The following is a 26,869-nucleotide window of genomic DNA, read 5'->3' as shown; positions in this document are numbered from 1 at the left end:
AGCCGGCCTCTGCCTGTGCACACTGATCCCCCAGCACCGGAGTGAATGAGCGGACGGGACCTGGGGAAAGGCGGCTGAGCCTGTAGGTGGTGAGGATCAGGGAAAGCTCACAGACAGAGGCGCTAGAGGACCAGGCTTGCATTTTGGAAGGATACTTTTGAAAGCCAGTGGCAAGTAGCCACGAGGGGGGATTGGACCCAGGGAGGCCGCGGGGGGTTATGGGTGGTGGGCAGGAGCTGGCTGGACAGTGGCATAGGGCACATGCAGAGGGGATGGCCTCCAGGACGTCTGGGGGAGAATCGACTGGTCCCTGTGACTGGCTTTTGAAGAAGACACACTGGGATTCCTAACCAAGTGGCGGTGGTGTTATTGAGCTGTGAGATAAGAAACTGAGGCGGGGTTTTTTTAATTAAATTTTTTTTAAAGATTGGCACCTGAGCTAACACCGATTGCCAGTCCTCTTCTTTGTTTTAATTCTTCTCCCCAGAGCCCCCCATACATAGTTGTAGATTCTAGTTGTGAGTGCCTCTGGTTGTGGCATGTGGGATGCTGCCTCAGCACGGCCTGATGAGCGGTGCCATGTCCGCGCCCAGGATACAAACCCATAAAACCCTGGGCTGCTGAAGAGGAGCGCGCAAACTTAACCACTGGGCCATGGGGCCAGCCCCCTGAGGCGGGTTTTGAAGACAACAGTGCAGCTGTGTAGTGGGTCTGCCCTCTGTAGTCTGGCCGGCCTGAAAGTTAAGGGGTAGCTGAGGGCTGGACTTCCAGGGTCTGATCCTGGTCTGCGCCCCACCAGCTGTGTGACACGGGGCCGGCTGCACTGTCTCTGCGCTGGAGCTCCTCGTCATAGGTGACGTTGCACCCTGCCTCAGGGCTGCTGAAGGCTCTAGGAGTCATAACACTGGGGTTCTCAAGTGGGCAACTGTGCCCCCAAGGACGTCAGGCGATGTGAAGAGTGACCCCGGAAGAGAGGTTCTGGGAAGCAGGTTTTAGTCACACGGTGGAGTGGCGAGGCGGAGACTGGAGACCGGCTCCCGGAGCAGCAGCGTGTGTTAACGTGCTGCGTGTAACAGGAACAGGACAAAAGCTCGGACGTGCTGTTGGGACTGGGCGGGAGTGTTTCCCCTGCCAGGGGGCTCCGGTTTCCAGGACGGTGGGGCAGACTCCCTGGGGACGTGGGGGACGGCGGAGGGAAGGACAGGCCTGTTTTGTTTTTCCATGCTGTCTGCTTATTTCGCAGCCGCTTGGCCTGAAGGGAAGGACCAGGCAGGGGGCCGGGGAGGGGGCGGCATTCTCTGATGAGCAGAGCCCAGAGGGACACAGCGGGCCTGGGGCTTGGTCCCAGCCCTGCCTTCACAGCCTCTCAGAGCCTCGGCCTCCTTGCAACAGGAATCAGGAGCCTCTCCTGGCAGAGCCGGGAGGCTGACGGAGTGTAGAAAGACCTGACTGAGGGGACGGGTGAACGAGCACGGGAGCACGTCCCAGGGCTCTGGAGAAGGGTGGGCTGCGGTGGCCAAGGGGACGCGAGCTCCAGGAAGGAGGGGGTCGCTGGGTCTGCACTGCCGGTCGCCCTCGCTTTCCCCGGGGAGTCGGCCGTCCTGCGGTCAGTGGCACACTGCCTTCCCAGGAGCGCCACGGGGAGCCGCGGAGCGCGGGCGTCGTGGGGCCAAGCCAGGGGCCTAAGGTGCTTGTTCCCGCAGGGTCGTCTGTGTCGGCGGGGACGGCATGTTCAGCGAGCTCCTGCACGGCCTGATCGGCAGAGCGCAGAGGAACGCTGGCGTGGACCAGAACCAGCCCCGCGCCACGCTGGTGCCCAGCCCGCTCCGCATCGGCATCATCCCCGCGGGTATGGCAGGCCCTGCCCTCCCCTCCGCTGCCGGCTCCGCGCACGAGGCCCCCACGGCCCGGCCCTGCCCACAGGCATCTGGGCTCAGGGCCGCTTACACTGGGCTGTGCCATTCTTGGGTTTTCCTTCAGGTTCATTTTGTGATTTAAACTCTGATTTTATCACCACACAGCTATTGCGTCCTTTTTGGAGAGACGGTTTATGAGCCATTAAAGGACGCGTCCTGCGTGGCTGGAGGAAGCCTGGCCTCCCCGGACGCCTGCCTTCCGCGGGGCCGGGAATCCTGCCGCTGCGGCACGGTCTCTGCTCAGAGAGCTGACCATTTGGTGGTGGGGGCACGGGCGGGGGCTCACTAAGTCATCACAGGCCCCCTGCTGCCCCCCCACACCCCCAGCACAGTTGAGCATAAGGGAGCCTAGGGAGCTGGCGGTTTTCTGGAAGAAGTGACTTGTACCTGGATGCACAGGAGCTGGGAGTCGGGACGGCAGGGGCTGGCCGCTCTGGGGTCAGCGCCGCGTCAGCCTTGTGGCTGCTGGGCTGTCCAGGAGGTGCCTGGCTCAGCGTCTTCTGCCTCTTTCTAGGCAGCCCCTGGCTGGTTGAACAGTCGCAGCGGTAAGCTGAGTAGCAGGTGAGGCCTGGGCGTTGCTGGCTCAAGGCTTTGCAAGCTGCCCCCTAGGGACGAGGCGCCATCCCCGCCCTCGTGTCTGGGCCTGGCGGCTGCGCTCCCCACACACTGGCCCGAGGCCAGGCTCTGGGCAAACATCCCACAAAGCGGGTCTGCAATTTCTTTCTCACGGCAGCTCTGTGAAGCTGTAGCCATAATCGTCCCATTTGATGGATGGAGAAGCGAGGCGAGGGGGTGGGGCCACGAGGTCCCCGGAAATGCAGGGGCCAGGGGAGCTCAGATCTGCCCACCAGCCCACGGTCAGGAAAGCCCTTGTCTGTTTCTAATTGCCTGTAGCATTGTTTGTGTATCAGGTTGGTTGGTTATGTGTCTCACAACTTTTTTCCACATTAGGCTTCCGTCTTTTAACTTTGCAGCTGGTGTGTTCTGGACTACATGAATTTTGTTTTTCTGTATTCGAATCTGTTTTTCCTTTATGCCTTTTATCACCATTTGCAATGGCAGCATGAATACCTTCTCAGCTATTAAAATTTGCCTTAGGAGCTCCCGCAGACCCGGGTCAGGTGGACCCCGCAGTCGGTACACGGGCAGCGCCCTGCTTCCCCGTGGCTTAGGACGGACTGAGCACGGGCCGCACCCTGGTTGGGTCTTGGAGGCTCAGCAGAGAACAAGATCGGGTAGCCTCTGCCCACCAAAAAGACAGCGGACACACACGGCTGGTGTGAAAGTGTCTCCATGGCGGGCATGCTGCGGAGAAGGTGCCCTGAAGGGTGGGCTCGGGCCCGTGGCTAGGAGGGGCTGCTTCCCGTAGGGAGTCCAGGGGCCTTTCTGAGAGGTGCCGGTGAGAGGCCAGCCGTGCAGGCACGTGGAACCGTGCCCAGGGGCAGAGGGCGGTGGTGGGAATGGGCCATGCACTCAGGACAGGGGGCCGGTGTGGCTGGGGGTCCTGGAGGTGGGGCTGTAGAGGGGACTGGAAAAGGGCCGGGGCCAGGGGTCATGTCCTGAAGGCCTCGCAGAGATGCAGCAGGAGGACATCTCGGAGGCCGGTCAGCAGGGGAGTGGCGTCTGACTGAGCTTGAAGCCACGTTCTCTTCTAGGAGCAGTTGGGAAGGCTGCCCGAGGCCCAGGGAGGACGCTGTTGGCTTGGACTGTGGGCGTGTGGTCAGCTGTGCCTCGGGCATAGCTTTGGTGGCGTCAACAGGAATCAAAGGAGGAGTAAGAGTGAGGGAGGCATCAAAGGTGGGCCTGTGATGTTGGCCGTGGCAATCTGGTGGGGTCGAGACGAGGAATGAGGATGGGGGGGTGAGTTCTGATGGAGACGAGCAGGATGTGGCTCCTGGGCAGGCCCTGCAGCGGCGGCTGGAAATAGGTCTGCCGCGCAGGGCGGGCGGTGGGTGGTGAATGGGGTCATGGCGTCTAGACGGGGTCTGACGGCCTCGGGGTGGACGGGACGCCGCAGGACGCAGCGTCCTGAGAGCCCAGACGAGCCATCCCTGCTTCTGAAGGCCCCATCCCACTGCTGTGAGTTCCATTCCAACGTTCCGTGAGTTCAAAGTCGCTTTCCAACTCGATGTTAATTTAGAAGTGTTAGCCAGTCTACAGAAAGAAGTCTTCATTCCATGGGCCTTGGTCTGCAGGGTCCTTTCCTTGCAGCGCCTCCTCTTCAACCCACACTTGTGTCACGTGACTGAGGCTTAGGGAGCCTCGGGAAATGATGTGTGCTCGGCACTCGAAGTCGCCCTGAAGCCCGGGGCTTCCTAAGCAGAAGGATGCAGTGGTCGAGCGGCCCCGCTGGGTGTGCTGACGGGATGTGCGACCCCACGACCATCCCTTAAGGGGCAGGAGGCACAGTGTGGCCTACCCCAGGCACAGGGTCCCTGTAAACACTGGGGCGGGCTGCAGCCCCACCTCGTCTGAGCCCCGCCGGCAGGTGAAGAGCCTTCTGAGCCGCGTGCAGCCTCTCTCAACAGAAGGATGTGGGCCCGAGGGGTGCCAGCTGCCTGTCCTCCTGTGAAAAGCTGAAGCGATGGCTCTGTGCTTATGTGTGAAGTGACCTCTGCTGGATCCTGCTGGGTCAAAGTTGGCAAAAAGTTCTCAGTTTTTGAATGTTGCTTCCTTTCATTTCCTTATGGCACAAAATTTGTTTCTTTGATAAAACAGATCCATAGTGATCCCTCAGGTGGCTTCCTGTCACGTGAGTTAACTGGGTAACAGTGACCGCAGCTGCTGGTTATCGGGCACTTCCTGTACGCTGGGCCTCGTGCCAGGTGCCCACCACCTTGTCTGATTCCCAAACAGCCTGCTGTGTGGGTGCTGGCATTCTCAGTCCTAAATCTGCAACCCAGCTGCCAGCATAACTTGCTGACAGGCTCCTGCTGGCAGGTGACAGGGCCACACCTGGACTCTGATCTGGCTCCCTCAGTCTCCACCACCTCCCCAGCCCTTTCCTGCGTGGACATGTCTCCTTATCGTGACCCCGTGCTGGTGGGAGCGGGTTCTGGAAGGGAAGAGGGGCCCTTGTGACCCTGTGTTGGTGAGAGTGGGTTCTAGAAGGGAAGAGGGGCCCTCGTGACCCCGTGCTGGGGGGAGCGGGTTCCGGAAGGGAGAGGCCCTCGTGACCCCGTGCTGGGGGGAGCGGGTTCTGGAAGGGAGAGGCCCCTCGGAGCCTTCCCTGCCAGCAGCTTCCAGTGTGCGCTTGGCCCTGTGGAAGCTCTGCAAACATAAAGCTGACTTTTAAGGAAGGTGCTGGTGTCCCCTTATCACTTCTCACTATGTCACCTTGGTCAGGAAAGTACGATTTAGATTCAGATGGCTCCAGAGGAGAAGTGGTGACCTGGTGTCTCTGAGGAAATGCTGAGCCCAGCCTGTGTATAGCTGGAGATGCGCTGCAGATCAACTCACCAGTCCGATTCCTTTCCAGAAGCGTGTCGTGCGGCTGCCACACTGTGCCAGCACCTGCAGGAGTCGTCCCAGGCTCCTGAGTGGGGACAAGCCGTCACACATGCTCGCTTCTAAGCACTGCACTTTGAGCAACAGGAAAGTGTACTGGAACTTAAGGCCGGGCTAAGCTCCCCTGGGAAGGGAATTTTCTTGCTTCTGCCTCCTTCTCAGAAGGGCTGTGTCTCACACAGGAAAAGGCAGAAGGGCGGCAGTTAGCTTGACTGTTGTGGCCAGAGGATAGTGCGTGCCTGCTGCCTGCTCCGTCCTGGGCGGGGACTAAGCTTCCCGGGAGGGTGGCATCCCCGACGGGACCATGAGCCGTGGGGCTGGGAGGGAGACACACAGCTGACGCCGTCAAGGGTAAGTGCATGGCCAGGGGTGCCGAGGGCACAGGTGCCTGTCACGAGTCGATGCCAGAACCAAGTCACGACGCCCCCAGGAACCAGATCTTACCTCTCCAGCTGGGGCTTCCTCTGGGTCAAGGTCTTACCACACAGATATTTGAAGAAATAATTGGGAGTTACTTTGTATCCTAGAGGGATGTCACTTTTGTTAAAAGTGACAAAGTTAAACGAGGGAGAAATGGGGTTTTGGGGACGAGTAAGCACCAGGATGTTTGCGTGGACTTGCGGCAGTTGTCTGATGGCTCCAGCTGCCAGCCAGGCGGCCTCTTCAAACCGAAACATCAGGATTCCACGACCTGAAGTCACCCCGGGGCTCTGGCAGTTCATTCCTTCAGTCAGTCATCATGCATTCATTCAACAGATTTCTCAAGCCGGGAGTGAACAGGCAGGGCACACACAGGCCAGGGGGAGAGACAGACGCTAAGTAAGAAATGAAGGGAGCCAGCCCTGATGCCGTAGTGGTTACAATTCTGCGCTCATGCTGCAGCGGCCCGGGTTCATTTTCCGCTTGTAGAACCACACCACCCATTTGTCAGTAGCCATGCTGTGGCAGCGGCTCACGTGGAAGAACTGGAGGGACTGAACAACCAGGATGTACAACCATGCACTGGGGCTTTGGGGAGAAAAAAAAAGGAAGATTGGCAACAGATGTTAGCTCAGGGCGACTCTGTCCCTGCGAAACAACAACAAAAAAGAAATAGAGTGTCGAGCCATGGGGCATGGGGGGCACACTGGTCCAGACAGGGTGCTCAGGGAGGCCGTTAAGGCCTGACACAGACCTGAGGCCCAGGACGGGGAGGACAGAGCCCTGCATCTGGGCAAGATATTTCAGGCAGGAGGAGTGGCCCGTGCAAAGGCCCCGAGGCAGGAGCAAGCTTGGCTGTGGGTGGTGCTGTCAGAGGTCAGGTGGCGTGAGCCAGGTGAGGCAGAGGCAGAGCGGAGGTGGAGATGCAGGGAGAGAGGCACGGTGGCCTCAGGAAGGGTTCTGAGGAGGGAGTAAGCTGAACTGATTACTTTCTTTAAAAATCTGATTTTTCAGCAAAGTAATCCCTGAAACCTTTTAGAAACTCAGTTTACCTATCATATTCATTGCCCCAAGGACCCAGATGACATGGAGAGTGGACGTGTGTCCCCTGGTCCAGGGGCGGGGCCCCACAAAGTTCTCTGCTTCGCCTCCAGGTTCAGGTGCCCTTTGGCTCTGCGCCGTCGTACGCTCTCAGTGGAAGCGTTTGCAGTGACTTCCTGTAGAGTGAAGTCTTCCTCTGGAGACGTGGGCCACGTCCTCCCAGGGCCCCGGAGCCCGAGGCGCGGCCCAGGCCCGAGCATCTGACCAGAAAGACCCTGCCCGCTGCCCGTCCCGCCCCTCCTCCCTCCGTGAGATGCCCCTCAGGCAGCTGCTGAATGACGGGCCGCTGTCCTTGAGGTCGGTCACCAGCCCATCTTTGCAGTGGTTGTGAAGGGAGCATGTGGCACCGTCAGAGACAAGTGCTGTTCACAGGACAGAGCCCTCCTGGAAGCTCCTTCCCAAGCCTTCTAACTGCCTCTTGACACAGAGCAATTAGGTTCTAGACAGACCCAGGGACGACAGTGGGCTTGGAAGCTCTGCGTTTATGGGACGCGGTGCAGAGTGGGGACGGACATGGGCCCTGCATTTTCCCGGAGATCAGGCTGAATTTCTACTGTCTGCAGATGTTGATCACACAGGTCACCTCTGAGGAAACGCAGGCAGGTTGGGTGTCTGGTCAGCTTTGTCCTAAAGGATGGTTTGTGAAGAAAGTGAACAGTGCACTAGACACAGGAGGGGAGCCAGCGGGCTCTGTGGCAATTCTGGAAAGTCCTAGGGACGTGAAGGACTCTACCCCCGGTTCAAATAATTCAGTGGCTCTTTTGGAGTTTGTTCTCTCAGAAATGTTTATCCTTATTTTTCGGGTACCCTTATAAAGATGAAGGGTGTGGGACAGAGTCCGAAACACAGAGTTTTTCTTAGATACTGTTAATGACGTTTTAAGAATTAGTCACTCCTATGATCTTAAATCTTCATTTAAAAATTTTTTACTTTTTGGCTCATTTTTGGAGTGAGATGTCTCTCAATTCTTTAGGTTAAGATTAACAGAAAAGAAAAATATATGTATGAACATAGACATTTGTGTGTTTGTATGTTACCAACCAGCAGAGGTCGCACGTCAGCTTAGATAGTGATCAAGAGCCATCCTTGCCCTCTGACCTCAAAGTGTGGGGACGCTGTTCCTCCAGTAGACGGAGGGGGGCTCGCGGGCTCACCCGGCTGTTGGGAACCATGAACTTTCAGGTTCAATGGAAGACACTTATGCCGACAGACTTGTGGATTGCTCTGGGGCCTGAGGGCGAGCATCTGGGCCCTGCAGTGGCGCGGCTTCTGGGCCTGCTAACTCTGTGGTTACGCCCCCATGGATCTGGGTCTGTGCGGGGCGTGTCTGGGCAATACTGTGCGATTTTAGATGCTGTCACCCAGGTGATCCTCGGGAATTGTAGACTAGGCTTTTTCAACGATCGAGCAGATCTGTCGAGATTCAGATTGCTCAGCCCCATCCCGGCCCTACTGAGTGAGAATCTCGGGGGGCAGTGTTCAGGGGTCTCTTTGTAAACAAGCACCTGGGGAGATTCTCCGCCCACTCGGGCTGAGAACAGTGCCTGGATTGTACCCCAGTTGGAACCAGGACAGACCAGCGAGGACCAGTAGCAGCATCATTGCCACGCTCAGGGATCCAGTGCTGGCTGGTACTCTGAGGTCACCCCGTCTACAGCCAAGCCGGCCAGCGGGAGGAGGTTGACCCCTGGCTGCCATCAGGCATGTGCTCGCCATGTTCAGCAGGGTGCAGAGCCGGACCACCTGGCCCCTCACGCCTGGGCTGGTGGCCGCCAGGCCCCCATGCCCCAGGGAAGGGCCAGGGCTCTGGTCCTCTGACCGCACACATGGAGAAGCTAAAGTGCGTTTCTGTGACACGTGGAGCTGCTTCTGTCCTGGCGTCATGTCCCCTGTCCCACTGGCGACGCCTCGAGCAGATTCCCTTTGCAGCCGTCTTTGCGGCAGCTGCGGAGGACACGCCCTGCAGAGCGCTGAGCCACCACCGCAGGCACTTCTCAGGGGGCTCTGCTGCCCAAGATGGGGCTCAAGAGCTTGCTGATACCATTGCAAGGTTTCTCTCAATTTTTTTTTGAGGAAGATTGGCTCTGAGCTAACATCCGCTGCCAATCCTCCTCCTTTTGCTGAGGAAGACTGGCCCTGAGCTAACATCCGTGCCCATCTTCCTCTACTTTATATGGGGGACGCCTGCCACAGCATGGCCTGATAAGCAGTGAGTAGGTCTGCGCCCGGGATCTGAACCGGTGAACCCCAGGCTGCCGAAGCAGAACACATGAACTTAACCGCTGCGCCACCAGGCTGGCCTCTGATCTCAATATTTTTGATGAATCAATCTAAATATTTCTAATATTCACTTTGTAGGTAAATTGCATTTTTTCCTTATTTACTCCAAAGCTGTGGAAGAAAAGCAAGAACAGACCACTTGCTCAGCGGGAAGCCCGCTACGACTCTGAGTTCTTATAATAACATTAAGAACCTTCTTTTTCCCTTTTCAGGGTCAACAGATTGTGTGTGTTATTCGACGGTCGGCATAAACGATGTGGAGACGTCGACCTTGCACATCATCCTGGGTAGGTCCCTTTTTCGGTGGCTGTGGCCAGAGGAGGCTCTGTGCACAGCAGTCAGCGTGTTAACCTTGCGGGAACTCATGGTGGCCCGGAGCTCACTGTCCTCACGCCCTCGACCCCACTGCCAGCAGGGGTCCGTGTCTGCCGCCTCCTGTCCCGCCCCATCTTCCCACGGCCATCAGAGGGATCCTTCAAAAACGTGACCCACTGCTCTGAACCCCCCACCCGGAGGCGGCGTCCCCGTGCGCTGGCCGGGCTGCCCCTCTGTCCCAGACACGTCCCTTGCTCTGCTCTCTGCTGTCGTCTCTGTCAGGGCTCCGCCCCGTCACCCTGTCAGGACAGCCTCCCCAGGCCAGAGTCCACGGCTGCCCACAGTGCTCCTTGTGCGTCCTGGCCGCTGTCTGTCCCTGCTCCTCTGGAATGCGCGTCCCGGGGCAGGAAGCCTGCTCCTTGTCTCGGGGTCGGAAAGGCAGGAGCGGCTGTGGATGCTGCTCCCCTCTGTCCGGGCGCCTGTGCGACAGACACGGGCTCCCTCTCCCGCGTCGTCCCTGCTGACGGTGCGACTCGTGTCGTACCCAAAGTCACAGAAATGTTATGATTTTGTATTTTAAAACGCCACGCACCTTTCCTTCATTGTCAAATCCACGTTCCTTTCGATGAGTGACCTTTAACAGCTTCGTGGATACACTCCTGTTCTGTCCCTACAGAACAGCTTTCCAAGCCCGTTTTGGAAATCTGAGTCAAATTGTGTCATTAGAATCAAGAACAGGAGACCCAGTGCCCCAGGAGAGCCGACCCCTGCCCGCCTCCTGCATGGTTCACGTTGTCATTGAGCGACCCTGGCCGGCTGGGGGCGGGGGCGAAGGGCAGGGTTCCACGGGCGCCTCTCTCGGCAGGGGACTCGCTGCCCCTGGACGTGTCCTCCGTGCACCACAACAGCACTCTGCTGCGCTACTTTGTGTCCCTGCTGGGCTACGGCTTCTACGGGGACATCATCAAGGACAGCGAGAAGAAGCGCTGGATGGGCCTCGCCAGGTACAACTTCTCAGGTAACTCAAGACAGTGCTCGGTGAGCCGTGTGTTTGCACACGCGTCCTCCGGTTTAAGCTGCACGGCGCCCGTGAGGGTGGAGACGCGTCCCTCGCGTCCCTCGCGTCCCTGTCGCTACCAAGTGGTGTGAGTCCACCAGGTTCCCGGGACGCCCCAAGGACACCGGGGTCCCTGTCAGGCCAGGCTGCTCTGACCCGTCACAGAGCCGGAACTCAGAGCAAACGGAAGCCGGGTCCAGATCCCACCAAGTGACAGTCCGCACGTTCAGCTAGTGGGCGACATCACCTGAATTTTCAGCTTTTAAGTGCCAAAAAGGAGTTTGAAAGGATGTAGAAGTTAAAGTTTGGCACTCTTGTCGCTCAGATGAATTCCTTGGCCATATTTAATGAATGTCATTTATCCGGTCACTGCCCTTTAGAGTTTGCTTTTGGGTAAATCTGTATTAAATTTAATTGAAAAATGTCAAATACTAAAATCTAAACCCTTTTCTTGAGAGAGAAAGGAATAGAAACTGGGTGAGCTCTATGTATTAAAAAAGACCTAATTAAATTAAAACTACATTCTGGCTTTAAGATTAAAATGTAAAACGTGGCAAAGTCATATATTTATTAAAACCTTAACTTAGAAAAGAAACAACAAGGAAATCAGGAAAGCCACAGGCATTTCAGTGACCTCCTGGTGCTGTTTCCCGATGACGCGTTGTGGAGCCTGCAGCTCCTCTCGCCAAGTCACCGCATCAAGGTCCCAGGGCCACTACACGCCCCGTCCCCACCGCAGCACATGGCCTGTGGCCAGTCACCCCCCCTGGACGAGAGCTCTGAGGCAGCGCTGTTTCTCGTCTTTGCATCCCCGTCCCCAGCCGGTGGCTGCCTCACGGTGAGGCGAGGTGGTGGGATCTGGGTTTCGTGGATGAGGAAACGCCTGGAGGCAGGAGGCGCTGTGGAGGCAGAGTGGAGAGAGATGTGAAGGAGACGTGGCCCTTTAGGGGCAAGCAGGACACGCACGTGGGCCCATCCAGGGACAGACAGGGACGGGGACACTGGAACCCAGGAGAGGCCGCCCTGGAGGTGGAGGCTGGGAGAGGGGACACCCAGTGGGAGTCTGGCTGTGCACCATCACTTCAGCGAGGAAGCGAGCTGGCAGGTGGACCCCTGGGGGAGGGAGCAGAGGAGAGGCCAGAGCCACCCACAGGGGAGGAGGGGCCAGAGCAGGGTGGACGCCAGGGGGCAACTGGGGAGCTGTTTCGCCACAGGGCAGATCATTACTAAGCGTATCCTGGTGCCAGCCACATGCCAGGCTCCCGCAGGGCAGGATGGGCAGGGCCAGGTCTGCGGGTGTGAGGACGGGCAGTGCCAACCTGCCGAGGCTGTGGGAGCGTGACCCCTGGGCAGGTGGCGTCCACCACTGGGCCGTGCACACTGGGCTGAAAGCTCGTCACCCTGCGGTGATGACACATAACAGGTGGGGCCTGGCCACCATGTTGGGGGAGGGAGGCCTCAGCGTCGGGGGTACAGGGGCCTCACCATAACACTACAAGTGACTGTGGCCAGCACCAGCCCAGCATCTGACACCAGGATTGGTGTCACTGTTAGACTCACAGGATACTGCATGGTCCCCACTGTGGCCCAGGGCCCCTCAGGCCCCACTCCCCCATGTCCTGCTGGGTGGGCTTCTCCAGACAGCTAGTCAGATTTATGCCAGGCACAGTGGGGCAGGGGCAAGGAAGTGGCTTTGTCTCTAGCTGTGGCAAGTAAGGGACAGCAGCACAGCGAGAGCACACCACAGTTTGCCAGAGGAGCTGGCATGGTCTCGTGGTGGCACTGCTGCCCTGGCCTCTGTCTGGAGTTCTTCCAGGAGGGCAAAGTTGCGGGGGATGCGGGGGCTTCACCGACAGTCTTGCCGGAGCAGAGAGATGGCCTTGGTGGGTCAGCCCTGAGGTGCACCTCCTTCAAAGTCCTGCAGGTGTCAGGGGCTTCAAGGCATCTGTCCCGCATTGACCCACGGGCAGAATCACGTCAGAACATGCAGACCATGTGCGTGAGGCCATGAGGGGTCACTGGTGGCAGAGACGTCCACTTTGCCAGCGTGGAAAGCAGCCTGGTGACCAGGCGCCCATATGGCCAGATCCCTTCCTGCTCTGATCACGTGGGGTCTCAGAGGCGCTGGCGGGGGGCGGGGACCCTGCAGCTCCCCTCAGTGGCACCAGGAATGTGGCTCGTGTGGGCCCGTGCCTGCGTCTTCTGCAGATGCTCGGGGTCTCGAGGCGTCCTAGGGATCTGCTCTCGCAGAGGCTTCGGAGGCTGGTAAGCACGTGTCATAACCACGACGTGATGCTGGCGGTGCTTTCTCTCCACGGCGCTCTGTCCTCAGGGCTGAAGACCTTCCTGTCGCATCACTGCTACGAAGGAACGGTGTCCTTCCTCCCGGCCCAGCACACAGTGGGATCTCCACGGGACGTGAAGCCATGCCGGGCAGGGTAAGCGCCCCCTCCCTCGTTTGTGTCTGTGGTGATCACGTGATGTGAGCAGGGCTGTCTGCGTTTGGCTCCTGTTGTGAAGGTGGATGCACAAATGCAGATGGGGGACACTGGATACACGCTGCCTGGCGGGGACGGAGGTTAGGTAGGGCTTCCGGGGTCACACACACCCTGGGGAGAGGGTGTCTTGCCACACCCTTGCTGTGACAGGCCCCTGTGCCGCAGATGGGACCCGAGGGGAGGCCTTGTGTTGGGCCGAGTCCCCATCGTCCGCTCAAGGGAGGGCTCTCATCAACTGGTCTGCTCCCGCGAGGGGCTCCCCTGCCCCCTTTTGGGGGTCTGCTGGGTGAAAACGCATGCAAACAACGATGAGAGACAGCCATCACACTGACAGCTGTGTGCCGGCCCCCGCGGGGGCCACAGGCCGAGCTAGCCTGCACGGACATGTGTTTTCAGCAGGAGAGGTGCGTGGAGCCTCCCATCTGCACTTCTGTTTTTGCTCACGCTCCAAGGTGGGCACCACCCAGCAGTTACGAAGGGGGAGCCAGTCCCCCGTCCCCTGCGGGGAGGGCACGGACAGCCAGCAGGCGCCAAGAGGAGGAGCCGACCCCCAGGAGAGGCGAGGTTGAGAGTCAGCGACAGCTGAGAGGGCTGGCGGCCTCCCCCTGGAGTCCGGGCGCTAGTCTGGCATCACTGTCCCTGTGACTGTGGATGCGCGATGACAAGCGGCAGCTCCTTCCTGCCTGACGCCCCCCGTTCCTCCCGTAGCACGTGACCAGATTAAAGCAGAACCTGAAAGAGTCTTAAAATTGGGCAGGCTGCGGCCCGATAGTGACAGCGGAGCATGGGTCCACCATCTTGTCCCTGCTTTTCCTTCCCGGTCCCTTCCTCCTTAAGGGGAAGAGTTTGAGGCCATAAAATCAGATAGTTAGAGGCAGACAGCATTTTATTCATTGCATCGCTGACTCGGTGTGGATGAGCCCATCTCACCAGCATGAACACTCGGCCTGTTCAACAGCGTGAGTCCAGAGCTGCCCACGATGCAAATTCCTTCTAGACTAACGGCTAAGTTCTGAGTGAACTGTTCTGAGTTATTTACTTGCCTGTTATTGGCTGGCACAGAGAACCGGCGTAGTAGCTGTTACCTGAAAGGGAAGGAAGTCTGAGCCCAGGAACCCCGGGGGAGTCGTCCCTTCCTTGCTGTGTGTGGGCCAGGGCTGCGCCCGCACCCGGGCCAAGCAGGGCCGGCTCTCAGCGCGCCGTCACAACGGCCTCAGAGGGCGCTTTGTACTTACTATGTTTCCAAATTTTAGAGGACATGTTGACGTGTAAGTTTTAAAAGTATATCTAATTTTGAGAATTCAAATTAATATGCAAGAGAAATATTTTTAGTTAAGCCTTTGAAATGGAACTTTCTGTTGTATGATAAGAACTGAAATACTTCTATAAATATGTGCTGAGCATGTGCTTTTCGTTGTAAAATGTCCACATTAAAGGAAGCCGGGGCCGTTCTGTCCTCAGGTGCTCCGTCTGCAGGCAGAGCAAGCAGCAGCTGGAGGAGGAGCAGAAGCGGTCCTTGTACGGTCTGGAGAACACTGGTAAGGTCTCAGAGACGCTCCCCACCGAGATGTGTGAGGTTCCAGTTCTGGAATCGGGCAGCAGGTGCCCGTCCCCAGCCGTCTTTCCGGCTCTGTGCTGCCCTGCGCGTGCTTGCGTCTTCTCTTTAGCTCCAGGCACCAACAAGTGGTTGCCGTGGGCCAGGCTCTGGGGAAGAGTAGATTGCGTAGAAGCACCCATGTGTGCCGTCTTCTCTGGACAGCCGCCTGGTGCCAGCCAGGCTCCTCTCCTCTAGAATGCTCTAGAATGGGGGTCGGCACGTGTTTCTGTTAAGGGTTTATAGTAAAGCCTTCAGGCTTTGCCAGCCACTCGGAAAGGAGTGGGCCCGTCTGTGTTCCCAAAACTTTATTTATGGGCACTGAAATTTGAGTTTCAGGTAATTTTTTTCTTTTTCTTTTTAGCAACAGTTTGTTCTTTTTTATTTCTGTATGGTTCTCAATTGTCTGAATAGATCAAAATTGATTTTTCATGCTAGTGCTGATGGAGATTTAGGTTGTTTTCAGTTTTGGGTGATTTCAGATAGAGGTTCTGTAGATGTTCTTGTCTGTCTGTCTCTCTTTTTTTTTCTTGAGGAAGATTTCATCCTGAGCTAATGTCTGTACCCATGTTCCTCTATTTTGTATGTGGGACCCCGCCACAGCATGGCTTGATGAGCGATATGTAGGTCTGCACCCGGGATCTGAACCCACAGATCCCCGGCCACCAAAGAGGAGTGTGTGATTAACCACTAGGCCACAGGGCCAGCCAGCCCAGATAATTTTCATATGTCACAAAATATTATTTTTCTTTTGATTTATTTCAACCATTTAAAAATGTGAAAATCATTCTTAGTTGACAGGCCACATAAAATCAGATGGCCAGATCTGGTGAGTTCTGTTCTAAGTTGTTGTCCAAAAGTCCCGAGGTGAGGACCAGGGAGGTGGCTCTGCCTTTTGGGAGGTGACCCTCTCGGCAGAGCAGTCAGCACGATTTTCTTTGTGTGAGTGATAGGGAGTCGAGAGCACAGAGAATTCGGAGGGACAGTCCGGCCCCTTGTCATCTCAGGACGCCCCGCCTGCCTGTCCGCGCCCCCATATTTAGTGCCACGTCCGCAATGCTTCTTTCTGCTTCAGAGGAGGTGGAGGAGTGGAAGGTCATCTGCGGGAAGTTCCTGGCCATCAACAATGCGAACATGTCCTGCGCTTGTCACCGGAGCCACAGAGGCCTCTCCCCTGCTGCACACTTGGGAGACGGGGCTTCCGACCTCATCCTCATCCGGAAATGCTCCAGGTTCAACTTTCTGAGGTTTCTCGTCAGGCACACCAACCATCACGACCAGGTGGGTGGAACGCCCTTCCTCAGGGTGTGTGTCAGCGAGCGGGTCCTGTCCGGGCTACCCTGATCTATGGATTGTAGGATTCCGTTACTGAAGCCAACAGAAAGAAGGACAGGCGTTTCTCTTTGCCTTTCGCCCATTTTAAGCTTAGTCACAGTTACTCCTTGTAGAAGCTCATTTAAAAATATAAAATCTTTGAGCACAGAAACTAGGAGGCGTGAGTGTTTTCATATATCTTCCTGTCGTTTCTCTTCATGTTTAAAGACAGGACAAAGAGACCCGGTGAGATGTTATGTTGCCTTCGAAGGTCGCTCACAATAAAATGTTCAGTCTCCAAGAAAGGGGCTCCAGTCAGACCCTTCCAGCAGCCCTTTGTGTCGTCCTGGCTTCCTCATGGTTAACACAAGGGGAGACCCGGGAGTCTAACGATATCGAGAGAACTGGAACTGTGGTCAGTCTCTGACTGCAGTCAGTTGTTCTTTTTAAAGTTAAATTGCATTTAAGATCTAGTCCAATAGTGTCTTACGCAGCTCTTTAAATAGTGCTCGTTAGAAAGGTAATAAAGAATTCCACAGGTCGCTGTCAGGGGCTCCCGGACGTCTCGGGTCCTCGGCGCGGATGCGAGGGGTTTCCAGGTGCGGAGCGTGGGAGAGCGCCTGGGAAGGCAGGTGTCCGGTTTCTCTCCTCTGCTTGTGCTCAGTGAGCTGGGAAGAGCAGCTCCAGGCACTGCCCCGTGGCCACGTCCTCGAGGACTCGAGGGTGCCGGGGGGGAGAGGATTGCTGACCCGCGCCGCAGACACACGGGCTGTCCCCTCCCCACACTCGTAGCGCATGATTGCCCCTTTCCCCGTCTCTTGGCAGTTTGACTTCACTTTTGTTGAAGTTTATCGAGTCAAGAAATTCCAGTTTACGTCGAGGCACGTGGAGGATGAGGACCGCAACCTCAAGGAGAGGGGCAAGAAGCGGTTTGGGCAGATCTGCAGCGACCACCCGCTGTGCTGTTGCACCGTGTCCAACAGTTCCTGGAACTGTGACGGGGAGATTCTGAACAGTCCTGCCATCGAGGTCAGGTGAGCGAGGGGCCCTCTGGTCATAGCATCCTAGAGTGTGCCTCAGCGGACAGGTGCCACCAGGTGCTCCCAGGGGCTCTGAGCATCTTACAACTTATACCCTAAACTGTCAGCATGTGTTGCAAATGCCCAATGAGATGCCATCATCATAATTTTGGAGAGATGCAAGGGTGTTGATAATTTCCACAGGTTTTAGAAGCCCCTCGATTTTATTATTTTTCTCTTCCATGCCTTGCACCCCTAGCACTGGCATGGGTCTTTTGCCCTGGCATTCTCTCTCTCTTTTCCTAACTAACTGAACAAACAAACCTGCCTTCATGGGTGCTTTCTAAGTCCTGGGGTCACTGAATCCACCAGGAGGCGTTCCGGCCTCAGGAGCCCAGCCCGCTGCCCAGGCCTTCGGCCTCGGTGCTGGTGCCCAGTGCAGGACGGCGCCGCCCGCCCCTCCAGCTGGTGGACTATGAGAAGTGGGTCCCCCCCATACCTGTTGGGGCCCATTGTATTTGGGATTAGAAGTCTGTAATCTAATTAAATGTGACATAACCAGATGAAATATGAGTGCAAAAAACGTTTTTTTCCCCATGGAAAGACACAGTAAAAGAAGTTCTTTTTTAAAAAGGTATTAAATGAAGTGTGGGTGCAAAAATTATCTGAGATTAGGGGAGAACTGTAAAGTTCTGGAAGGATCTGTAGTGTCTGCGAATGTCATTAAGATCTTGGTCTGCTTTAAGGAAACCAAACTGACACTCACTGATGATAAGAGTGTGGAGGACGTGAGGCCCCCAATCCCGCTGCGTGGAAAGATGGGTGACAGGTGCTCCCTTCGGTGTTTCAAGTCACAGCGCTTAAGATAACGTGAACGTCACTGTTTATAATTCCCCACTGTAAGTGACTTCTCCACCAACCGGCTCTGCCATCAGCATCCGAACAGAGCTGGGGAGAGGGCAGTCCTCAGACCTCCGAGTCCCACGTCCACATGCGCCTGTGCTTGCTGCCAGGATGTGGTCAGTGTGGCAGCGACTGCCCAGCTCACGTCCACAAATGTCACAGGAAGACCCGTCGAGCCGGTCTCACACACAGGGATTTCGCTTCTGTAGACTCATTGTGCAAGTTAAGGAAATGGAATTTTTTTGAAGAAGAAGATTAGCCCTGAGCTAAGATCCGCTGCCAATCCTCCTCTTTTTGCTGAGGAAAGTTAACTCTGAGCTAACATCCGTGCCCACCCTGCTCTATTTTATACATGGGACGCCTGCCACAGCATGGCTTGACAAGCGATACGTAGGTCTGCACCTGGGATCCGAACTGGTGAACCCCGGGCTGCTGAAGTGGAGCATGCAAACTTAACCGCTGTGCCACTGGGCCGGCCCCAGAAATGGAATTATTTTTAATGCTGACTTAGGAATTTGCTAAAGAAATAGGATACACTGAAAATTAGGAAAGGGCGTTCTTTTGTGAAATATATCCTACGTATCTTCATAAACGTTACCATGCCTTGAACAGCAAGTCACTTAATTCTGGGGGTTTTGTTACTAAACATCTCTGAGGGGCTGTGGGGTCATCCATAAATTGAGTAGGTGGCAATGCCAGGGCCCCCAGCGCCCACGCTGACCAGGGAGCTTCTCTGATTTACGTCCTGGGGCTTGTTGTGGACGGCGGGGACCTCCAGGGAGCCTCGGCCTGCTCCTCAGACCCGCGGGCCCTGGCTGGGGTGGGGCCCTCTTGTCTCCTATGACTGGACATATCCCGCACACCTTCTATGCACGGGGTTCCCTGCATGGAGTCCTCCCGGTGGCCCTGTGAGCTCGATACTGATGGGGAGCCCGAGGTAGGGGGAGTGGAGACCTGTGGCCCTGTCACCCTGCCAACAAGTAGGGTGCTGGAGTTGGAACCGGGTGTGCTGATCCCCAGATTTCCGCTTGGCTGTCAGCTGCCCTTTACAAAATAGGTCTCAGGACGGTGAGTAAATCCCTCTGCGCCCCTGACCTGCCATTGCAGGGCTGGCTGTCCCCGAAGGCAGCCACGCCGAGACCCACTGTCGTGGTGAAGGAGGCCCCACCTCCGCCCTTGCCCAGCTGTGGGGCCGAGAGTCAGGGGACACACGGGGTTTAAACGTGCCCCTTTGTCTCTGCAGGGTCCACTGCCAGCTCGTTCGGCTGTTTGCACGAGGAATTGAAGAGAATCCTCAGCCAGAACCACACAGCTGAGACCCGTGGTGCATCGCCCGCCTTCCTGCCGCGTCTGGGAAGTGTGACGATTATTTAAGAAGATTACTGCAGACCAATTATGTCGATATACACATTTAAATTCAGAATTTTACTTTTGATAGTTCAATCTTGATTTTAGAAAAAATACCTTTTGTCAACAATTTTGTGGACTTATTTGGCATTTTCTGTTCTATGTGAATCTTTGGGTTACGTTTCCTAGAACTTATTCTCAGCAAATGGCACTCGTTGATTGGGCCGCTGGTGTCTTCGAGTGTGACAGTGCTGACAGCGCAGATTACAGCTGCCCGTAGTGGCCTCATGCAGTGATTCCAGGGGCAACACGAGTGCTCTCCATCGAGGTCATGCCCTCTGGACGTGAGGGACCTACCGGTTTCTCTGATCTGCTCTGCAAGACATTCCGTGGTAGTTCCTGAGCCAGTTTTGGAAAGTGCTGGTTCTCTCTGCCTTCCTTTTCCCTGCGTCTGACTGATGGTTAGGACGTGATCACGGGCTCCCGTCTGTCCTGCTTCAAGCAACACTTCCGGAGTGGACCATTCAGTGAGAACTAATTACTAAAAGAAACAACACTATACCTTTGAAAGCTCACTTCTTGCTTTCATCGTAGCAGCATTTCTAAGACAATCCAGTCAGGAGCGAAGACAGGCCCCGCGCTCTGGGAACAGGCAGCTGGCAGCGCCCGGCCGGTGTCTTACTGTTTTGAATTGAGAATACCGATGCTTTCCATCGACACCCAGGGGACAGCAGGGCTGGGTGCCAGGCGGGAGCGAAGGAGACGGGCTTGTGTTGACTTCAAGCCAGTGCGGCCCCAGGGACAGGGTGCACCCAGGACCCAGGGTTGCTCTCGTGGTCCTGAGGCTGCACACATGGTCCAGATGTGTTCTTTTCTTGTCTTCACCCTTATTTCTAAATATTTATTGACCGTTTTGTCCTTTTCAGCCAGAACAGTAGAAACGGCGTCTCCAGCTGTGTTCGGTTTGCTTGCTGCTACAGCCGCAGCGCCGGGGATCCCTGGGTGTGTGCCCGTCCCAGATGCCCCCGTCTGTGTCCCCAACCTGTGCTGCGGCCTCATGTTCTTCGCGTCCGCGCGTAGGTACAGGGAAGCTGTGTCTAGAGTAGCTTTATCTGAAGTACGAGAAGACGAGCTCACGTTACGAGACGACTCATGCTCTCGTCTGTGCTTTTGGAGTGGATTTCACTGCACGTGGGTTCAAGTAGTCACTGTGGCACTCCACGGCCATCATGTGTTTTCAGAATGCACCTGCAGCGACTTATATTTGAAGTATGTGTCCAACTTCCCATTTCATCATTCAGTGCCACCCAGGTGAGGCAAAAGGGCAGCTTTAACAGTGGTCTTTTAAATAGATCACGTTATTATGGTAATTGGGCGAGGCGAATGGTTTACTAATCGGTGGGTGGATGGAAAGTCTGGCCATAAAGAAGGAAATGCACGCTGGCCATGTCTGCTCTTAGTATTTGCTCCTGGTTGGGAAGGGACCAAAGACGCGCAAGTGGCCACTCTGCACAGGGCAGGCGCCACGCCCTCGGGGCTGGGGGCTCCCCGAGGCACCCCAGAGGGTCTCCCCGCAGGACTCCCTGCGGCCCCGATGCCATTCTGCGGAGCTGAGCTACTGCACAAGGTTTCCTCAAAAGATCCTTCAGTCTTTGTCGCCCCTGGTGAGTGTCTCCAGCACACTGGTCTGCCCTAGAATCCACTGCCAATTTTAGAAAAACAGTGCAGGCCAGAGTAAGCGTTTTACTTTGAAGGAGAAACCCAGCCACGCCACATGGTTCCCGGGCGGCTCTGAGGATGTTTACCGACCACATGCTGGCATTCAACATTGCAAACCCTGGGCCTGTTCTTGGGGGAGCGTGTGCCTGTCTGAACTCCCTGAGATCTGCACACAGGACAGAAGCCCCTTCCAGACATCCGCACTCCAGAAGTTCTGATCTCCACCAAGACTCCAGGTGGAGCAGCCGCGACACCTGAACTTCAGGGTTTAAGAAACACATCAGAACTGACGGCTAGGTAGTGACAACTTAGCATCCTCTAGAAGGGTTAGTCTGTTCTAACTTCCGTGTGGCTCAGGGGTGCAACAGAAGGAGGCAGCAGTCCTGTTTGACCCTGCTCCTGCGTCTTGTACTCGCAGCGGGAGGAGGACGCCGCGGGCCCTCCCGAGCCTCGTGGGACTGGGAAATAGGCTGGAAAAGGTGGCTTAATTCCCGCTCTAGTCTTGCTGGTTTCAAGATTAGAAGATGGTATATTGGCTCTGATATGTTTGAGAAGATAAAAATAAAGTTACTTTGGGCAGAATTTGGCTTTTTTTCTCTTACAAATTCCTATTATTTTCAAAGCAGAGTATTTCCTGAGAAAACACATACACATACGTACAATAAAAAAACAAGAATGAAATGGACCATGGCATTACCTCCCACCCATGCCAAGAAACTCAGCTCCGCCCCAAGGCGCCCTGTGCACCCCGCGGGCTGACCCTCCCCCGCCTCCTCCACAGAGGTAAGCATGGGTCTCACCTCCGTGTGGGAGCGGATCCGAATGTGCTACCCCAAAGATGCCCCTTTGACATAAGGATTGTTTGGAGCTGAAGACAATTAAGCAGCAGCAAACACAGCAAGAGCTCCCTGCCCTCCCGCATCTGCCAGAGAGCAGGACGGGAATTTCCCTCTGAAGGTGCCCTCTCATCTCCCGCACCACGAGGAGCCACGTGATCACCGGGGACAGAACGTCAGCACGGGGATGCGGCTGCACAAACCACCCTTCTCTCAGCTCCCCCAGATAAGATCCCCCCATGAATTAGTGTTCCCTAGGAGCCCAATCCCCTTTCCCTTCGTCTTCTCACTTCTCAACAAATTAATTGCCCTTTATTAAAATGGTATATAAGCCCCGGGTCTCACCACCTCTTTTCTACAATACCTCCATGCACATAAAATAAAATATTAGCATTAAATAAAAACTGTGTGCCATTTCTCCTCTTAATTTGCCTTTTGTTAGTTTAATTTGCAGGCCCCAGCTACTGAACCAAAGAGGGTAGAAGAAAGGTTTTTTCTTCCCCTACACACGTTCACATTCTGAGACAGTCTACTGTCGAGTTTTGCAGGTTTTGCTCTTTATATAACAGGAACCACACTGTGTTGTTTTCTGTAACTTCTTTCATTCTGCATGTTTTGAGAAGACATTTTCATCATGAAACTGAATTTTCTGATGAATATTGCATATATTTCCATTTGTATAAGTCCTCATTCATGTCTTTCAATAGTTTTATAATTTTTCCTTAATCTTTCTCAATTTTGTTTAGATTTATTAAAACTTCCTATTTTGAAGCTTTTTTTTGTTTTTATTAGAAATGCAGTTGTTTTTATGTATCAGATTGTGTCCAGAAAACTTGCTTATTAAAATAATTTATCTGTAGATTTGGGAGGTTTTCTATAATGATCACATCGTCTACAAATAATATTTGAGCATCTTCCTTTACAATCTTAATAACTTGGTTCTCTCCGTTTCTGCACCAGCCATGACTTCCAGTATGGACTGGAATAGAAATGACAGTCCCGGCTCCAGCCCCCCACCCTGCCGCCCCCTGGGGTCCTGGGCCTGCAGGATGCTAACCTCTGACGGGGGAGGCACCAGGGCCCTAGAGGAGGAAGTGGCTGGGCTTCCTGGTTCCGTGTGTTTGGGGGCAGATGTCAGCGTGCTGGGTGGGGTCTTCCAGATCCTTCCACAGGCAGTGGCTGCTCCCTGGGACTCCTGTGTTCTTCAGAGTCATCTTACCCCTTAGCAGCCAGCCCCTGTGATGGCGGACAGATAACTTTGGGGTCAGCTTTGCCTGTGGGTACTGGGGATGCACAGAATCAATCGGGACCCTTGGTTCGTAACATACCCCCTTTTGGTCCCGACTTCTTATCTGTTTTATTTACTCATACATTCATAAAATTCATTCACTAAATGTGATGTTACAAACAGTAAGTACTCATGAGAGAACCCCGATTCAAGAACAAAAGCTTGATTAGTTATTTCATTTCCCTCTGACTTCCTGTTCCCCACACTCTCCCTTCCCCGGGTGGCCAGAGTGATGGCTTCTGCTGGAAGCCCTACAGGGGCTCCGTCTCCCCAGGAATAAGGGCCCAAGTAGTGCAGGGCACCAACGCGCCTTCTCTGTCCCTGGACCCCCCAGGTCAAGCCAAGAGACACCCTCTGAGAGCAGAGCTGTAAAATGCACAAATTAAAACAGGCCTGCAGAGGAACCAAATAGTTTTTAAAACAGTGCTCAGGCATACGCGTGCTTCATTAATACGTTAAATGGTGAAATATACGGAAAATAGGCAAACCGGGCACCCCATCCGTGAGGCTGGGGGGGCCTGCGCCACCCACACCCTGGGCTCTGGGGCCCTCCTCCCCTCCTCGCCCCGCAGTGTGTGGAGGGTCTGTGTCCACTGCGGATGAGAGGTCGAGTGGAGGGACCGATGTCATGCTGGCCCTGTGGGACTGTCTCACGGACCATCGGGAAGAGCGAGAGGGGGGCGTGCTGCAAAGGGGCAGAGGGGGGAGTGGGAGCTGCGGGGATGGCGCCCAGAAAGTCTATTTAGGCTAGATAATCACAGCCTGGGTGACAGGAGAGTCACCGGGCAGGGTGTGGCACTCCCAAGGATGCTGTGTGCCAGGCCCTCCAGAGACTTGTTCCGTCACTGCTGTGTCCCAGCCCCTAGGACAGCGCCCGGCACGGATGGACGGTGGGAGGGATGGGTGGATGGACGGATGGATGGATGATAGATGGACAAACAGACGGATGACAGACAGACAGACAACAGATGGCCCCCACCTTAGCACAAAGCATTTCAGGTTTATTTAAATAAAAATTATAATTTATACAAGACTTTTTCTTTAAACAAACAAGGTTTCCTTAAAAAAATGTTACAGGGGGATTTTTTTTCATCAGTTCTTCATACAGTACAATCCTTTTGTTGAACAAAAGTTACACTGGTAATGATTATTTACAGATCCAAAATAGACTCAGGCTTCAGACATAAAAAATTTAACATTCATTCTAGTTCAGAGATCAGTCGTAGAAATTAAATATCTGCCCAGATTTACACAATTCAATAAAAACTATGGGTTTTCTCCGACGGGGAGCCCAGCGCCTGCACAGGTCCACGCTCTTCCAGGCAGAGGCCCCCGGGCTTCCAGGAGGGACCTGCCACTGGCCTGCTGTGCAACGCGGGCTGCTGGCCCATCCTTGGCCCCCGCCTCCCTCAGGCCCTCCCTGGGCGGGAGCTAGGCACCTGCTCCCGGCATGTGGCCAGTTTTCATCTCCCTTTCTCCTCAAAAGGGACTCGAACTAAACCACCCCGCTCTGTTAAAGGGAGTCCCAGTCCTCGGCAGGGACCCCCCCACCCCACCGTGCTTGGGACACAAGCCCACTGTGCTCACCAATAGGCCGACGCTGAGGGGCGACCAGGGGACAGGGGTGTGAGCAGCACCCACAGGCGTCACCCCCACAGCCCGGCCCTGGGGGCAGTTCAGGGCCCACCCTGCCTTGCCTTGGGCACCAATGGGGGGTTCCTGCTGGGGGGTGTCCCCAGGGTGTACCCGAGGCCTCTCTCTGGCCCAGGAGAGCCGGTCCACCTCTGCCTTCATTTATGAAAGGTCGACCTGCAGAGTCATATGCCACCAAGGCCAGCGTGACCACGAGCCGGGCGGGTTGGATGTCACCGACCGGGTGGGCTGTGTGCTTAATCTGGCTGGTCGGCACGGCTCCCCTGCAGTGCTCCCAGGCCCCAGCGTGTGGCCCTGCCGCCCCGCCCTGAAGGGGCGACAAAAGCAACGACACTGGATCTCTCACCCAAACCAGCGAATCAGGATCGGAGCAAAGGTAAAAATTACATCTGAAAAATGATACAAAAATAAGAAAAACAGCTTGCTCTCTGTAAAAAATATAATCTTCTGTTTCTTCAAAAAACAACAATCTCAGTGACACCCAAAGGACTCAGGACAAGCTGAGAACTGGAGTAACCTGCGGTGGAAAGCGTGCTGACCAGAGGGCGGCCCCAGTGACCCGCCACGATCTCACTGCGCATCCTTCAGGAGGCTGTGGGCCTGTCCTGACGCCGCGCTGGCCTTCAGGGGTGTCCTAGGATGGATACCCCCCGGCCTCCCTGACGGGAGCTTCGACCTCCTGGGCGAGTGGGGCCCAGACTAACGCCTGGCGCCAGGGAAGGCGCTGGCTCGCTCCACCCCGTGGAGTGCTGGCACAGGTGTGCGCTGGCAGGGAGCACGGCCAGACGTCACGGGGGCACACTGCCTGGCTCCAAACCTCTGTGCTCTGCTCACGGTCACGGTCACGGTCACGCCCCCACACCAGTGACCTCCCAAGCGTCCTCGCACAGCCCACATGGGCAGGCCATCCATAAGCCTGGGCCACTGTGGGCCTGGGACGCTCCTGCCTGCTCCCTCCCCCAACACCACGTGGCTGTGGCCGGGAGGCCAGCGCCAGCCCCAGTCCCACTACGGTGGATTTTCATCTGAGAGCAACAGAATCTCACAGGGCCCCAAAAGCCTCGGTAGGTGTTCCGGGCCTTTCCAAAGAGCGAAGTGCTAAAAAGATGTGCTTTCACCTACACGCCCTCTGTATCATTAGTTGCCAATTACAGACCTCCTGGCCAGCCTGTCAGGTTGAGCTGGCAGGTGGTGGGACCCCTCCCTGCCAGCCCTGAGGCATGAGGGGCCCCTCCCAGCCAGCCCCCGATGCCCCCACAAAGGCCAAACACAGAGCACAGGCCATAAGGTGCTCCGAGGACGCGCAGCAGGGGGTCTCACTCAAGGAACAAGCAAGAGCGACAGACCCGGTTATGGTGGCTGGTGAAGCGGCCTCCGTGTCACTTGTCACCGATGTCCTTCACACCAGGAGGAGGCACCACAAATGCTCCTCAACTATGGCTTTGGTGTGAAAGAGCTTCTGGCCTCCAGGAGCCGGGCTGCACAGCCGGTGTCGGGCCCCTCTGTCCAGGTGGGGACAAAGAAGGAGCAGCTGGGCAGGGTGGCGGCTGGGGCACTGCGTCTCCTGCGTGTCGTCCTTTCCAGTGGCCTCCAAGGTGTCCACAGGTGTCCACAGATGTCCACGAGACGTGCCTCCGCAGCTGGGCGGGCTGACACTGTCCCCGAGAGCCCCAACCCCTACGTGAAGGGGTCTGTAAAACGCAGGGTCAACACAACAGAAACCACAGACCGAGGGCAATTATTGCAAAAGATCATGAGGATGTCCCATTTTTTTCCCACTACCAAACTGTTAAAAAAGAAAAGAAACTTCCAGCAAGGTCCCGGAGAGTCGCCACTAGCTGTCACTGCCAGACGCTGCGGCTGCTGTGATTTTCGTGTACTGGCTGAGAATGGTCTCAAAGGCCTCGTCTCTGTGCGCCATGGCACCAAACACCAGCGGCTGGTGGGAGGAAATGCTGCCCGTGAACCCACGTGGCCAGGCTGGCTCGAGGACAAGACCACCCAGGCTCTGATGGGCCCCCAGCCAGGTCCACGTGGAGCCACGCAGGGCCTGGGTGCACAGGGCAGACCCCCTCCCACCCAGAGGCTGGGCTTCCGAGAAA

The 26,869-nt window shown here is 55.8% G+C and overlaps 2 protein-coding genes across 9 annotated transcripts in view; one reads left to right on the top strand and one right to left on the bottom strand.

Moving 5' to 3' along the window:
- Nucleotides 1-22,597, top strand: part of CERK (ceramide kinase) — a 63,769-nt gene extending 41,172 nt beyond the window's left edge. The window contains exons 6-13 of the mRNA XM_070254072.1: nucleotides 1,704-1,849; nucleotides 9,437-9,511; nucleotides 10,405-10,557; nucleotides 12,929-13,034; nucleotides 14,556-14,632; nucleotides 15,764-15,969; nucleotides 16,828-17,036; nucleotides 19,168-22,597. Of these exons, the coding sequence (XP_070110173.1) occupies nucleotides 1,704-1,849; nucleotides 9,437-9,511; nucleotides 10,405-10,557; nucleotides 12,929-13,034; nucleotides 14,556-14,632; nucleotides 15,764-15,969; nucleotides 16,828-17,036; nucleotides 19,168-19,240 (1,045 nt within the window). The 3' untranslated portion in view covers nucleotides 19,241-22,597. The remainder of the gene's footprint in view (nucleotides 1-1,703; nucleotides 1,850-9,436; nucleotides 9,512-10,404; nucleotides 10,558-12,928; nucleotides 13,035-14,555; nucleotides 14,633-15,763; nucleotides 15,970-16,827; nucleotides 17,037-19,167) is intronic.
- Nucleotides 22,598-24,094: 1,497 nt separating this feature from the next.
- GRAMD4 (GRAM domain containing 4) overlaps nucleotides 24,095-26,869 on the bottom strand; it is an 83,562-nt gene continuing 80,787 nt past the window's right edge. For all 8 annotated transcript variants that reach the window (XM_023631342.2, XM_070254061.1, XM_070254064.1 and 5 more), the window contains exon 19: nucleotides 24,095-26,706. In XM_023631342.2, the coding sequence (XP_023487110.1) occupies nucleotides 26,602-26,706 (105 nt within the window). In that variant the 3' untranslated portion in view covers nucleotides 24,095-26,601. The remainder of the gene's footprint in view (nucleotides 26,707-26,869) is intronic.

Source organism: Equus caballus, chromosome 28 (assembly GCF_041296265.1).
Source record: "Equus caballus isolate H_3958 breed thoroughbred chromosome 28, TB-T2T, whole genome shotgun sequence".
Taxonomy (NCBI): domain Eukaryota; kingdom Metazoa; phylum Chordata; class Mammalia; order Perissodactyla; family Equidae; genus Equus; species Equus caballus.
The sequence above is the reverse complement of the archived record's forward strand: the minus strand, read 5'-3'. Positions and strand labels throughout refer to the sequence as shown.